Source organism: Carcharodon carcharias, chromosome 13 (assembly GCF_017639515.1).
Source record: "Carcharodon carcharias isolate sCarCar2 chromosome 13, sCarCar2.pri, whole genome shotgun sequence".
Classification (NCBI taxonomy): domain Eukaryota; kingdom Metazoa; phylum Chordata; class Chondrichthyes; order Lamniformes; family Lamnidae; genus Carcharodon; species Carcharodon carcharias.
The window spans coordinates 107,287,602-107,301,050 of NC_054479.1; the positions used below are offsets into that span (position 1 = coordinate 107,287,602).

The following is a 13,449-nucleotide window of genomic DNA, read 5'->3' on the forward strand; positions in this document are numbered from 1 at the left end:
ACCACCTACTGCCCTCCCCCACCTGATGAATCAGTGCTCCTCCACGTTGAACATCACTTGTTGGAAGCACTGAGGGTGGCAAGGGCGCAGAATATACTCTTGCTGGGGGACTTCAATGTCCATCACCAAGAGTTGCTCGGTAGCGCCACTACTGACCGAGCTGGCTGAGTCCTAAAGGACATAGCTGCTAGACTGGAACAGCTTGGCTAGGGGTGCGGCAAGTTCTGGAGCACGCCTTCGGTACTATTTCTGGAATATTGTTAGGGCACATAGCCGTTGCTGTATCCAGTGCCTTCAGCCTTTTCTTGATATCACGTGGAGTGAATTGAATTGGCTGCCGATTGCCATCGAAGATGCTGAGATGGATCATTCATTCGGCACTTCTGGCTGAAGTTTCTTGTGAATGGTTCAGCTTTATCTTTTGCAATGATGTGCTGGACTCCCCCATCACTGATGATGGGGATATTTGTGCTCTTCCTCCATCGAGTTGTTTAATTGTCCACTATCATTCATGACTGGATGTGGCAGGACTGCAGAGCTTAGATCTGACCTGTCAGTTGTGGAATCACTTAGCTCTGTCTATCACTTGCTGCTTTTGCTGTTTGGCACGCAAGTAAACCTGTGTTGTAGCTTCACTAGCTTGATATCTCATTTTTAGGTATGCCTGGTGCTGCTCCTGGCATGCCCTCATGTACTCTTCATTGAACCACATAATAACATTTCCCAAGTTCATTTAAAATTGTGCAATCTTATGGTTTTATTCCCTTTGATAAAGTTTGCAATCCCAGTTACCTATGATGTTAAACAAAAAGTTCCTGGTCCTTAACTATTATAACCAAATTTGGGTGTCTGGTCTGGGATTGGAACATCTAGATGTAACTCCAACAAGCAGCAACCTTAACTGCTCACTGAAATGGCCCAGTTAGGCACTCCATTATATGAAAACGCTAAAACTGGGCAGACCATTTGGCTTTGATCTTGGACTCTGAAGCAAAAAAAGCGCATCCAACCGAGTTGACCTGGCTGAGTCCTTCCCACAAATGAGAATTTATACCAAAGCCGAGTTAAATAAGAGTCTGACAGTCATTCATGGATTGTACCTAAATGTCCCAGAGTCCTCCGTTTTGAGAGTTGGTGGCACAATGGAATACAGTTAGAAGGGATTGACTCACGGAATCCTCGCAAACCCTGCTTGGAGAAGCCCCTTTGTGCTCTGTGGCTTGCCGTAGTCATATGACCTATGATGTCATCATTGGTGTATAAAAAGCTCAGAGCAAAAGCCCTTTCATCCACCATTTGGAACATGGTGGCAGGAGTGTGCAGCTGAATTTGAGTGGGTTTTGAAAGCTGTAAGAAACAGAGAATAATTAAAACTTCAATCTGCAACTTTGTATAAGAAATTAGTCACTTGGTTAAGTCAGAATGGCTTTGACTATTTTGGTACCAGCTGCTATGGAGACGAAGACAAATTTGAAAATAAATTGCAAATTCTTCCAGTCTCAATGGCAAAACTATAAAGTTGCCATAGCAACTCTTTTATCAGTATTGGGGAAAGAGTGCTACATGCTGTATTGCACCCTAGACCTCACTGAGGAACAGAAAAGCCAGTCTTGTGAAATTTTGGAGGCCTTGGAAAACCCTTCTTGAACCCTGTAATGATTTTATTTATGCATGCTACAACACCTGAGCTCATGAAGAGCAGAAAAATATTGGTCTGTGTGTGACTGCCCTAAGATGTCCAGCTGACAGAACCTTACTCTCAGGAAAGCTATTGACATGTGCAGAAGCTCTGAGGTTGTTGATCATCAGCTGGAGAGCATTGATGGGGGAAACCGATGAGGCTTTGTATTATGCGGAGAGGCGGTTCAGTCCTTTCAAGCGCAAATCTCTGTGCAAAGGAGCGAGAGTCATCATGCTGAAGCACATACTCTTCCACTCTTCATTCAACCAGGCTTGGCCACTCTGTTTGATGGTTTAGAGTTCTCATCCTTTGTGTCCTTGTCACCCCAGTATATCTGTAATTTCACCCAACTCTACAACCCCCACACCCCCTCCCCCCACCACTACTAGAATTCTCTTTCCACGTGACTTTGATCTCTGCATCCCCATCCTTTGGTGATTTGGACCATTTACTCTGGAATTCCCTCCTTGACTCTTCCATTTTTATTTAAAATCTAACTGGTGAATCAGGTTTTTGGTGATCACAAATAATACTTTGATATAAACAAAAAAACTGCGGATGCTGGAAATCCAAAACAAAAACAGAATTACCTGGAAAAACTCAGCAGATCTGGCAGCATCGGCGGAGAAGAAAAGAGTTGACGTTTCGAGTCCTCATGACCCTTCAAGGACTCGAAACGTCAACAAATAATACTTTGTTTGATTCAACATGTCATTTTCCCTGATTCGACCTCTGAAGCAGTTTAGGATTTTTTTTGACAAAGATGCCTTGGAAAACACTGTAGGTAGACAGGTGTTGTTGTTGCTATTGTAGGTGCTTTCCTTTGCTGATATGATTCATAGGCATGGGATCAGTTTGCATATGTATTCTAATGACATCCAGCTCTCTCCTGCCCTTCTTTTATAACTGTATTGTCAGAATGATTGTCTGACATTCAGTTTTGGATGAGGCATAGTTTCCTCCAGCTAAAAATTATTGACTGAAATCATTAATTATTTCCTTGACAAAGATGAACAGAGTAACATTTATATGGTTTCAAATTAATTATTTTGATTTCGATATAATTCTGTAATACAAGGAACACAATAAAACACACTATCCCTGCAGAGTGAATATATTCTTCTGATTAGACAATTCTCTGGAACTAGTTGGCACAGTGTTAAATAAAGTTTGTTTGGGTGTTTAAAAAAAATGCTTTGGTCTCAATCTGATGAAGAGCAAGGAGGCTCTTCCAGTGTGCAAACTGATCTTTATCCTTGTGCCAATATGTATCCTCCAATCAAAAGCACCAAATCTGATTGTTCATCTCATTGCTGTATGCTTGAACTTGCTAACAAATTGGACTCCATGTTTGACAACATAACAAAACTTCAAAAATGAATTCACGAGCTGTGAGGCAATTTGGGACCTCCTGATGACATTAGGGCTCCTTATCAAAAACAAGTACTTTGCCCAAAACTGCCATATCAACCTCCCAGATTTTGTTCCTTTTTTGTTAGCTAGACAGGAAGCCAAAATTTGATTTCTGACCCTGCCTTAGCTCGCTCTACCTGTTGATTGACCAGTAGGGCTGTCAATTAATTGACTACTGCATCACCCTCCCCCTCCTCCGTTTGAAGATTCCCAGCAACTACCCCATGTTTCCTGTGTGAGATAGAACTATTGGAATATAATGAGAATGGATGTTTTCATAACTTCTGTTGACTTAGGTTGAAGTGAAATATTGGAGAGGATGACTTCATAACCTGCTTTTATCCTGATATTATCCACATATCTCTGCATGTTAGTATTTTGTTAGCCTAATGTTTTGTGAGCTCAATTTTGGTTATGACGTTTAAGGAGAAATTGCCTACACAGTCCTTCAGGCTATTAGAAATTGGAAATATGCTTATGCTGTAAAACTCATTTTGCTGAAAACTGCTTAATGTTTAGCTTCAGTAATCAGTAATTACAGTTAGATGATGACAGTTGTACCTAGCTTAAAAGTCTAACAAGGCCTCAGCAATCGTGGGAGAGCAACAGGCAAATACTTAAACAGCCACTCGACAAAACGCTGGGCTTTTCATTTAACTATGCATTAGGATCTTGCTGAAATAAATCAGTTCATTGGTTTATAAAAGTAGAATAGAAGCTAGTTTAGTGAAGAGCACTATGGTGCAAAGGTTTGATGAGGAATTAGAACAGAGACTGGTCAGCTATTGTAGACAATTCATTAACAGGCCAGTATGAACATTGAAGTCACTGAGAATATTATTTGAGGGAGTTATGGAGCTGGTTAAAGGGAACAGTGTGGGGTGTGAAAGGGAAGGAGATAAGAGTGATTAAGGACTGAAGGTATGTGTGAAGGCTCAAGAAGTTTTATGACAGATGGATGACAATAAAAGGTGGTGGTGGGGAGGGGGGGGTGGTGCGTGAGGTTTTCACACCAAGGTTGAAACAAAGAACTCAACAGGTTATAGGATATTTCTTAGTAAAGTAAATCTTTATAGGGTTAAAGGGCCTGGCCAATAATCCTGGAAAAACTCGGCAGGTCTGACAGGATCTATGGAAAGAGAAACAGAATTAACGTTTCAGGTCCGTATGACTCTCCAGAGCTCTGAGGTTGTCCAGCATTTGCTATTTTTATTTCAGATTTCCGGCATTCACGTACTTTGCTTTCATCATGTGAAATAAGAGGCTTTGGGGGAATCTCTGTTAAGTTAGGTATTGGCCAAGAACTCTTGAGGAAGATTCAGGTTCAACACTCCCGAGTGCTTCAAGAAGTCGAGAAGATTTGAGGCATTGAGAAGAGAAGTGGAAGAAAGAGTGGGCTATTTGCATATGCCAGCTATCCTGACCGATCTGGACTGGTATTCGCTACTGCCAGTTGTCTGCCTTTGCTATACAGTACAACTAGTGTGTTATATCCCATCTTAAATGCTGATTAAAAGCAATGGACCCACCATATTGTTTGGATCAATCTTGATTGATTAAAGTGATAACATCAACGATCTTTTTGAAGATTCAAATTAGAACAAATTGGCGATCCAAAATAATTGAAACTTGAAAAATGTGACCCCTGTTAAGCAGAAGCAGCACCATGATCTATGACCTCTTGAGGATGGAAAAAAATTGAAGTTTTCCACTATTTCTTAATTTTGTATTTCTTGTTGTTGGCTTGTCAAGTGAAATTTCGATGTAAAATTTCTTTGAAGCATCATTGAAGAAGGCCAGCAACAACTTCAGCAGTCCAACTATTAACCCTGATTAATATTTTACAGATGTATTATTCAAAACTTAATTTGCTTTATTTTTTTTATTTGGGAAAAAGTATTTCCTCCTCTTCCCCCCAGCCCCTGCCACCACAAAATTAGTTTTGAGCTCATCAGGACAAGGAATATTGAGCACAGGGGATATGACATTTGTCATTTCAACATCGAATGCTGGTATCAAGTAAATCAAAGGCAGATATAACATTACCTGTGAAATTCTTAAATGCCTGCCTGCCGATCTCACTAAAGCAACCCAACTGCAATTCCCACGGCAGCTCTCTGGCAGCCTTGTTCCAAAGTTGCGATTTGTTATTGAGTTAGGGCTAGAATCATAGAATGATATAGTACGGAAATTACCATTTGGCCTATCATGCTTGTGCCACCCCTTCAAAAGAGCACTTCATTAGTCCTACTCCACTGCTCGTTCTCCACTTCCCTACAAAATCTTCTATTTCAAGTATTTATCCAATTCCATTTCAAAGTTATTTAATCAGCTTTCACCACCCTTTCTGGCAGTGTCAGATCACAATTGGTTGCATAATATTTTTCCCCTTGGCGCCTTTGGCTCTTTGGCCAATTACCTTAAGTCTGTTATCTATTCTTTTCTCAGTGGAAACAAAAGCCCCTTATTTATCCTTCATGATTTTGAACACCTCCATCAAATCTTTCCTTAATGTTCTTTGCTTTAAGGAGCTCCATTTCAGTAAATAATCTCTACACCCTGGCTAAGGACTTGATATTGATCCTAAAATGCAGTGCGACAATACTCAGCTGAGTTGAACCATCAGTGTTTTCATAAAGGTTTAGCACAACTTGCTCGCTTTTGTGCTCTATTTATAAAACAACAATCCATATACCTTTTCAACAGCCTTATCAATATCCTACCACCTGCAAAGGGTTGTGTAGGCACCTCCACCCCCAACCCAACCAGTCTCTGGTCTTGCACCTCCTTTAAAATTGTACCATATAGTTTATATTGCCTTTCCTCATTCTTCCTATCAAAATGAATTACTGCTCACTTCTTTGGATTTCACCATCTGTCTGTTTCCTCATGAAGTCTGTTTCTGTCTTCCTCCTTGTTGGCAGCCTTGTCTTTTGCACTTTCGTGCAAGCCTCACCCATCTTTGAGGATAGGGATGCACATGAAGCTTCCTCCTTCAATTATTTGTTGAATTGTCCATCATTTGCAAATGAATGTTGAGGGACTGCAGAACTTTGATCTGACCTGTTGGTTGTGGGGTCAACCCTGTGTTGTTGCTCCTCTAGATTGGCATCTCCTTTATAGGTAAATGTTGTGCTGTCCCTGGCATGCTCGCCTAAACTGATTGAACCAGGATTGGTCCCTTGGCTTGATGTTAACGGTAGAGTGAAGGATGTGTTGGGCCGTGAGATTGCACACTGTGCTGGAGTACAGGTCTACTGCTGGTGGCCCACAATGTCTTATGGGTGCTAAGTTTTGAGCTGCTAGATCTGTTTTGAATCTGTCCCATTTAACAGGGAGGAAGTGCCACACAAGATGATTGATGGTGTCTTCAGCCTGAATATGCACAAGAATTGTGCGGTTGTCACTCCTAATATTGTCATAGATCGATGTATCTGTGACAGGTGAATTGGTGAGAATAAGCTCATGCGAATTTTTTAGTGTTCTCACCACCTGCTGTAGGCCCAGTCTGCCTGATTTGTCCTTCTGGATGTGATCAGTTTAGTCAGAGTGGTGCTGCTGAGCCACTTTTGGTGATAAACATTAAAAGCCTTGAACCAGAGTATATATAGTCTGTGTCCTTGCTACCCTCAATGCTTCTCCCAGGTCTTGTCCAGCATGGAGGAGCATTGATTCAACAGCTGAAGTTTGGTCATCAGTGATAATCAGCAGGATGTTTCCTTTCCCACGTTTGACCTGTTACCAAAGCACATGAAGTGTATGGAGTCAATGTTGAGCATACCTAGAGCCAGCCCATCCTGTCTGTATGCCACTGTGCTGCCACATTTGGTAGGTCTATCCTGCTGGTTGGACAGGGCATACCCAGGAGCAGTGCGGGACATTGCCTATAGATATGATTCTGAGTCTGATTAATTTAGGCATTTGCTTAACTCTACTTTGGACAGCTTTCCTAATTTTAGTGCAAGTCCCCAGATGTTTGTAAGATTTTGCAGAGTTGATTGTGCTGAAAGTGTCTAGGTCGCTGGCGATCGGCCCATCCATTTTACTTTTTTGTAGTGGTAATTGGATCAGAAGTCAAGTTAGAAAGTTGCAGCCACCAAGAGGAGCAGTTCAAGCCATGCTTGAATTATAAGTCTGAAAGTTGAAAGGCCAAAGTCAAATGCACACCACCAATTCCAACAGCTAATTTTAATGATGCAATGGATAAAAGCTACCCTTGGCTTATCACGTAGGGCCATGATATCATTGCCATTTTTTTTTAAGGCTGTCAAAATTCCAAACCCTTGGTATGGAAAGAGTTAAGTAGTTTGTAAAGTTTCAGATTGAACCTTAAACATCTGCATTCTGAGTTTCCCAGGTGGCATAAGATAAATAACCAATGTTTGAAACAATAAATCTGTGTGAGTGAAATAATGAGATTAATACGAAACGTTTCTGGTTGGAGCATAATTTATCTTTTTAATTTATTCATGAAAATATAAATCTGCAGTAGCAATTTGTTCACCGTGTGAGCTCTGCGTTTGTTTAAGAATGACGGGAACCCAACTAAAATCTTAAAGCAGCAAGTGTTAGAAATACACAACAGCCCTATCAGAATCTGAAAAGTCAAGAGGTCAACACTATTAACTACCTAGAAGGATAAGACAGCAGTTGCATTGGAGCACCATCAAATTTCCCTGATAGTCGCACGCCATACTTACTTGGAAATATGTCACCATTCTTTCATTGTCACTGGGTCAAAATCCTGGAGCTCCCTCACAATACTGTCAATGTACCTATACCACCAATTAAACACCACGCAGCAGTTCAAGAAGGTGGTACATCCCCATCTCTAGGGCAGTTAGGGATGGGAATAAATGGTGCACTTGCTGGTGATGCCCACATCCCATGAAAATATTTAAAAAAACAGTTCCCACGACTTAAACAGGTAATGTTTCAATTGGGCAAAGATTTAAATCAAGCAAAGAGCACAAATAATTTTCTGTTGCCACTATTGCCAATTACAAAGTTGCGGTTCACATGGTTTTGAGCGTTATAGCTATTTGGTAAATAGGGGTTCAGTGAGTAGTTTGTATCTTTTTTTTATATACTATAAATACTTTATTTTGGAACAGATTTTTCCAGCGAAAATGAACATTGGTCAGGAATGCCCTTGGTACATCGTTAGAAATTATCCCCTCCATATACCACCATTCATTTGTCGTTGACAAAATCAGCCAGGTTCTTCCTCGGTGACAATTCATGTTCATGGTTGCCCCATGTAAAGTACGACGCCACAAATAGGGAAATAATCCGGAACAATTGACCCTTAAATTGTCTCCATGCATTGGGAATGCCTCTTGAGAAATAATTCACAAATGCCTTCTGTTCAAATGGAGAAATGGTGTAGGTGACGATGTGCTGTAATTTGATCAAGTTTCCAAGGTGGCACCCATTTTGCTGCCACTAAATCCAAAGTTCTTGCCACCTCCTTCCCTCCATCACCTATAACTGGTGATGGGTTTCAGCTTGCACTACTCAGCACTAGCTCCAGTAATAAACTGGAGTGTGTGGTTTGCACCTTTAAGGCATAATGACTTTACCCATGTGCCCCTCCAAGTGAAAAGGGATTTATTGAAGAATCAAGCATGCCTTGAAAGAGAGGCATGAATTTGCAGGTACAGTGGGACCTTGTAAGGCTTAATGGTTTGGGGCAGGCAAAAATTTTGAATGTGACTGAATTCATTGAATGTGACTAAAATCGTCCAATACGTATAGCTGGCAAACAAATCAGCGTGAACGTAGTTACTGTAAGTGGGTGTTGTATTTGTGTGTGTGCACCTGTATTTGTGTACGTCTATGTATTTGTCTGCCTGTGTGTACATGTTTTACATTAGCAGCTTTCACACCACCATGTATCTTTCTACTCCGATCCACTATCCCTCGCCAAACTCTCTTTGCCATCCACCACTCTGACTTACTCTAAGGTACTTAATTGAATGGGGCTTCCAATTAGAAGAAAAAAAATAGCCACCCTATAATTCTGCCGGGGAGGAGGATCTAGTGTCACAAAAAAAGCTGCCAAATTAGTCTCGATCAGTCAGAAGTTGCTGCTGTGGCCACAGGACAAGTCAGTGGATTGGGAGGCCTATGAATTAGGTCATGTGGCAGGCAATTACTGGGTTAAAAAAATGCAGTTGGAAATAGAGTTGGATAACAGGAGAAGAAAATGCATTGGCCCAGAATTTGCTGGAGTGAGGCATCTGATGGTTGGCCCCACTAGACCTTTTTCTTTATTCATTCATGGGATGTGGGTGCAGCTGGCTAGGCCAGCACTTTTATTGCCCATTCCTAATTGTCTTCGAGAAGATGGTGGTGAGCTGCCTTCTTGAACCGTTGCACTCCATGTTGTGTAGGTACACCCACGGTGCTGTTAGGGAGGGAATTCCAGGATTCTGACCCAGGAACAGTGAAGGAATGGTGACATTTTTCTAAGTCAGGATGGCACGTGGTGTGCAGGGGAGCTTCCAGGTGTTGGAGTTCCCATGCATCTGCTGCCCTTGTCCTTCTAGGTGTAGCAGTTGTTACTGCACCCTTAAGCTTAAAAATGTTCTGCACACAATGATGTTTTAAAGGACTAACAGAGCAGCACAAATTGGCCAACAACTTGTGATAATTTGCTATTTGTGAGGTTACTCTTTATCATAAGTTGCTGGTCAATTTGCACACCATTATTTTTTTCCAAATCTGGGCCACATTTTCAGGTAAATTTTAATAACATATTGGCCTGCATGTAATAGTCAGTGGTGAAGGAACAACATTTGTTGCTCACCACTGAGAGCTTCCCACCTTTTGTGGGCTTTTATGCATCAACTTGGAAATGTTGGGCATCTGAACTAGCATGCGCCCTCCACAGGAGATGTGTAGTGCAAGCATCCTCATGAAGAGACCCAGATTCTCAACCAGGTTGTATAAACTAGATTTACTTCATGGTAAAATGTTTTAAGAAAGCCAAATAGAGAGGCAAAGAAAGGTGTTTTTGAGAGAAATGAGAATCTAAGAAAAAATAACAACAAAGTTAATTATTTTTGCATCACTGATTAAATTCTGAAGACCTATTTCAAACTGGAAAAACCTAAATTTCTAGTGCCTGAGGGGTTTGTTTGTCAGTAATTATGACTTACAAATTACAAATTCACTTGCACCTGAATGCAATCACCCTTATTTTTCTGCCATGTTTAATGGGTAAGAACAGCAGTTTCACACCCTTGCATTGATTTCAATGCTGAATCTATCAAACAGTTTATAGCACAGACTTTGGAGGAGTAGGGTAATGAATTCAGCAACTTCCTAATCTGCTTGTCCAGTTGTATCTGCCTGGACTCAAGGTTTATGTCTGATATACTCCATAATAACAGTGAGCACAGATGGTCTTATCTTTATTGTCAATGCAAATGCAGGCCCTAAAGATCAGGAAAAAATATATAATAAAATGTAACCTGCAATATAAAACTACCATACAAAACTACATAACCATAGTGACTACACTTCAGAAGTAATTTATTGGCTATAAAGTGCTTTGGAACATCCTGAGACCTTGAAAAGAGGCATATAAATGCAAATTCTTTCTTCAGTTGCACCTGAGTCCCGCCTAGTGGTCAGAGGATTGCAAGTATGTAATGGGCTGGATTTCGCTGCACACATAATACTGAGGCTAACAGTGCTTACTGTTAATTCTGTGGAAATCAAACAGCAATTTGTGCTGACCTCAGATGTGCAGTTAAACACACAAATATGGAAGTTGCTGTCTGGGCAGCATAAGCTTCCCAGCTAACCAGCTTATATTTCAACTCTTTCTTGGACTCGAACGCAAGTTCTGTCGAAGGGTCATGAGGACTCGAAACGTCAACTCTTTTCTTCTCCGCCGATGCTGCCAGACCTGCTGAGTTTTTCCAGGTAATTCTGTTTTTGTTTTGGATTTCCAGCATCCGCGGTTTTTTTGTTTTTATTATTATTATTTAGTTGTTAAGAATCCTTGATATAGCAAGCAATTTATAAAACATAGCATCAAACCCAACACTGATTTTGGTTTGGCCTGATTTATTTATGCAAAATGATGAGCTTCCCCAGAAGCAAGTGCTTTTGAGCTGACGACAAAATGGAATTGGTTTTAAAAATGTTATTGTTCTGGTACAGTGATACAATGTGCACATCATCTTTGAAATACAATTTTTGTTGCCATTCATTTTCAAAAATTGAATAATATCCCTGCTACACCTGAAAAGATTTCCTTCATTCTAGTTTCTTAAAATTATTTTCCAGATCTTTGAACGCATTCTTTTCATATGGGCGATAAGGCACCCAGCCAGTGGATATGTTCAAGGGATAAATGACCTTGTTACACCTTTCTTTGTAGTCTTCGTTTTTGAATACATTGGTAAGTCTCAAGAACTGATTGTGCCACCTTATTCTGTTTTTCAAGGTTTTGGATTATTGTAGCAATGCAGCAGGCAATGTATCTCTGATCCTTTGAGTTTGTTAGGCAAAAAAATCTTTGTCCATAATAATTTCAGAAGGTCATCTTTATGTAGTTAAATAATGTAACCTTATTTATTTGCATATTCTAATAGTATCCTCTCAAGTAATTTGAAACATTGATTAAAATTGAGGTCTCTCGTATATGATCAATTTCTTTTAAAGCTCCCTCTGCCCTCTTTATCGAGACATCAATGTTTTGCATTATTGGAATTAACAGAAAAGGACAAGGCGCCCTTGAGTACCTTGAAAGAGGATTTCTCATTTACTGATTTAAAGGATGATGCTGCTTCTCCCTAGTTTCCTTTCATTTTTGACATCGTGGGAGGCCTTAAATTGCTTTGCAACTAATGATAGCTTCTGGCTAATCATCTATTCAGTGGGGAAGGGCCTGACTCTGGAGGACTTCTACATTTCTCACTTCAACTTTCATTTATGTGTGGAAATGTTCCTAATGAGTCTGTATTAATTGATTCTATCAAGTCGTATTTTACTTGTTGAAATATAATTAAAAATGTCAGACCACTTAAATTTCATGTAAAAATGGATTTTTAAAATGGGAAAGGGTGTTTCTATCTAAAGTTGTAGAAAGTAATACTTACCAGTTCTAAGTACTAATTCATGCCTGTAGTAGTTTGGGTGTTCCCTAAGTATAACTGATTTTAACTTAGGGTTCTGTAATTTCCAGGGTACACAAGGCAATTACTCAGTTCTTTCTTGCACATTATGGTTTGTTCAGCTTAAAGCCTAAATTATGCACGTTTTACAGCACAGAACGAGACCAATCAGCTCAAAATGATTAATATTTGAAAGGGGATGTAACTAATTTTTATTTGGGTTGTGCACGTGCTGTTAAGTACAAGAGTATGTAAAAGTGGAGTTCGTTGAACTTGTGATGGTATGCTGTTTAGAATAAAGTGAACTTCATTAAAAATAAAGTGAACTTGAAGTATTTAGCCAAGTAACTCAATGGAAAGACTATTTAGGTATAAGTTCCATTTGGAGGGATTGCTCCAACCTTGCATTGTTTGACCCATTTCTGTCACTAGTTTGAAACATGTACTCATTGCCATTTTCAGTTTGTGTGCAATTGTAGGTATTTTAAACCAGAAGCATGGTATTTCTGCATGGAATAGAAATACACAAGATCAGCAGGAATCATGGTCTTCCTTTTTAAGGGAAGAATTTAAAGTTCAAAAATAATATATTGGTAGCGCTCAGCTGTGCAATACTATGCCTCCCTTTAGCAGAGGTATGCTTGTGCTCTGTTATCCTACCAGCTTGCAGCTTTGGTGAGCAGGCAAACTGTAAATATGCACATATTCATCCAACGCACAAAAAAGGGCATTTTGCAAGGATTTTCACATGCTATTGAAGATTTTGATGATGGAAATAAACTGGAGTGGTCCCTTCTTTTGACCATCAAAATGGAAATCAAATGATAGTGAGGAAGACAGAGAAAAAATTTCAAAATATCTGTGCACCATCTGTTGCATTGCAGTCCACAGACCACTTGAATGGCATCAGGCTATTTTTTTCCCCAACAGATGTTCCAGGCTGGCAGAGTTTTACTGTACTATACTGATTTAAAAAGAAGTATTGCTCTAATGTTTAGATGCAGTGCTGTTGAATCAGGAGTGATCTGCTTCAACCAGTCACCATATTGTCCATTGTAATTGCATCAAATTAGTGTGGTATGTCAAAGACTTGAAAGAGAGAGTTGCATTTATATTGCAAATCATTTCTTCCAAAAATAACCCAATGCATTTTGCATTCAGAAAATTATTTTGAAGCGTCAAGACTGTTACATTAACAGAGCAATTCATGCATTCTCAACTTAT

At 40.0% G+C, this 13,449-nt stretch overlaps 1 protein-coding gene across 9 annotated transcripts in view; it reads left to right on the forward strand.

The window, feature by feature from the left end:
- Window positions 1–13,449, forward strand: part of tbc1d22a (TBC1 domain family, member 22a) — a 453,849-nt gene that overhangs the window by 102,314 nt on the left and 338,086 nt on the right. For all 9 annotated transcript variants that reach the window (XM_041202627.1, XM_041202628.1, XM_041202622.1 and 6 more), the window contains one exon: window positions 11,396–11,510. In XM_041202627.1, coding sequence (XP_041058561.1) covers window positions 11,396–11,510 — 115 coding nt within the window. The remainder of the gene's footprint in view (window positions 1–11,395; window positions 11,511–13,449) is intronic.